This window comes from Octopus sinensis, linkage group LG26 (assembly GCF_006345805.1).
Source record: "Octopus sinensis linkage group LG26, ASM634580v1, whole genome shotgun sequence".
Taxonomy (NCBI): domain Eukaryota; kingdom Metazoa; phylum Mollusca; class Cephalopoda; order Octopoda; family Octopodidae; genus Octopus; species Octopus sinensis.
In genome coordinates, this window is record NC_043022.1 from 18,990,957 (window position 1) to 18,993,456 (window position 2,500).

At 39.0% G+C, this 2,500-nt stretch overlaps 1 protein-coding gene across 1 annotated transcript in view; it reads right to left on the reverse strand.

Moving 5' to 3' along the window:
• The window catches only part of LOC115224694, a 96,405-nt gene that overhangs the window by 68,043 nt on the left and 25,862 nt on the right, over positions 1 to 2,500 (reverse strand). The window contains exons 11-12 of the mRNA XM_029795551.2: positions 1,285 to 1,653; positions 17 to 222 (exon numbers count right to left, since the gene is read on the reverse strand). Of these exons, the coding sequence (XP_029651411.1) occupies positions 17 to 222; positions 1,285 to 1,653 (575 nt within the window). The remainder of the gene's footprint in view (positions 1 to 16; positions 223 to 1,284; positions 1,654 to 2,500) is intronic.

Sequence of the window (2,500 nt, forward strand, 5' to 3'; positions counted from 1 at the left end):
AAATTATGGAACTCACAAAACCATAGATTTTGCTGCCAACATGCTCCGTCTAAAATCTTCAGTGAAAGATTTAGCTTCTCCTTGATCGAAACCCCTAGGACGGTAAGGTGGTTTTGGATCATGTTTTTGGTTTTTAAATTTGTCCATATTCTTCAACATTCCTCGCTTGTAGTTTTTGGCAATTTTCTTTGCCTTTTCTACAGCTGAATGACTGTCAAACACCTGAAGAAAAAAAAACATGGAATGGCAGCAGATTGGACATTTCCAGAACTTGCTTTGCACAAACTCTTCTTCAACATCATCATCATTATTATTTTTAATTAGCTGACCTCTTACCATCAAAAATGATGGCTAATTGTGGTATTTTATATATAAATAAGGTGGAAAGACAGAATCATCATCATCATCACTGCTATTGCTTAACATCCGCTTTCCATGCTGGCATGGGTTGGACGGTTTGAGTGGGGCTGACATGCTGGAAGGCTGCACCAGGATCCAGTCTGATTTGGTATGGTTTTCTATGGCTGGATGCCCTTCCTAATGCCAACCTCTCCGAGAGTGTAATGGGTGCTTTTATGTGCCACCAGCATGGGTGTCATTTGTGTGACACCGGTATCAGCCATGACTGCGATTTTGCTTGGCTTGATGGGCCTACTTCTTGAGCACCTCATAATGCCAAAGCTCTTGGCCATTGCCTCCGTGAGGCCCAACACTTGAAAGGAACTCAGTCACTTTGCCTCCATGAGGCCCAATGCTCAAAAAGAATTCTGCCACCTCACCTCTGAGAGGCCCTTTCAAGATGAACTTGGCCACCTCGCCTCTGTGAGGCCCAACACTTGAAAGGAACTCAGCCACTTTGCCTCCAGGTGGCTCAGAAGCTCGGCCACTTTGCCTCCATGGTAACAATGATGATGATGATGATGATGATGATGACGATGACGATGATAATGATGACGATGATCATGATGACAGTGATAATGATGACAATGATGATGACGACAATGATGACGACGACGATGATGATGACGACGACGATGATGATGATGAAGATGATGATGATGATGATGATAATGATGACAATGATAATGATGACAACGATAACAACGACAATGATGACAGCAGTGATGATGATGATGTGAATGCTGCTGCTACTGATGATGATGATGATGATGAGGTTACTAATGATAATGACATTAAACACGTGATTTTTGAAATTGTGCCCCCTGAGCAACGACCCCTGTAGCTCTGGCCATGTTACACCACCGACAGTTTCAGCCAACTTACCTGTCCAATGTGGGTAAACTTGTAATCATTACATTCCTGGACCCAGTGAGGCCTTGGCAACATTCGATCGATGTAAGCACCGGGGTCCAAGTAAGTGTAGTCCTCATCATTGCTACTTTTATCCTGTCGGGATTTCCGTACAGCCACATGGATAGAGTTGGGTTGGCAGTTGGAGTGAATGGCATGACCCAGAATTGAACCAGCAACCATGAAGAAACCACCTTTCTCTTGTGTCCCTTTGATAATTTCCTCTGTTGGTTTCACATTTGCAATTATGATCTCGTAATCGTAGAATCCAGCAGCAGACGGTGCGATGAGAATCTCGTTTTCACTTCGGACAGTTATCACACCAGTCATTGGATTCACCACCTGGAAGGGAATAAAATGGCTATGAGACGGGAGGTGAGTATTCGTCCACACAGATTGTGTTGAAGTTAGAACTGACATATATACATACATACATACATATACATAATCTCCGAAGAGGCCTTGTGATATTTTTGTTAATGTCTCATTTATATCCATATATTGTTCAGCCATAAAGGGCTAATATTGGTAAAATGAGACATACTTATCGACATGGCCGAAACAGCTGTAAGATCTAATTTATACTTATATTTATGTTTACTTGTATTTATATTCTCTTTTATATATATTCTACTTATTATACAACATTACTCTTTTATGAACACTTTTTTATGTACATTCCTTTATGTACACTGATTTATTCTGCTTTTTATATTTAACTCTACAGTCTCTTATGTGGTGGTTTAATAAAGTATGTGATTGAGTATTATCTGGTAATTGATATTTGATTTAGATGTATTTCTCCATTTTCTTATCTTGTATATATATATATATATATATATATATATATATATATATATATATATTAATAAATATAAGGGTAGCAAAAAATTCTAGAAAAAATTTTCCGCTACCAGCGGTCCAGTGACGGTCCAGTGAGAAGTAAAAGATAGTCAAAAACTATATAATATACATTCAACAATATAAGGAATGGCCATAATAGGACATTCGACTCACTAGAAAGAGCAGCCAAACTCAACCGCTAATAGTTGTAATTCAGAATCACAACTATTAACGGTTTGAGTTTGGCTGCTCTTTCTAGTGAGTCGAATGTCCTATTATGGCCATTCCTTATATTTTTGAATGTATATCAATAAAGCATATTACTCTACCACTGGTATTTGAGTAC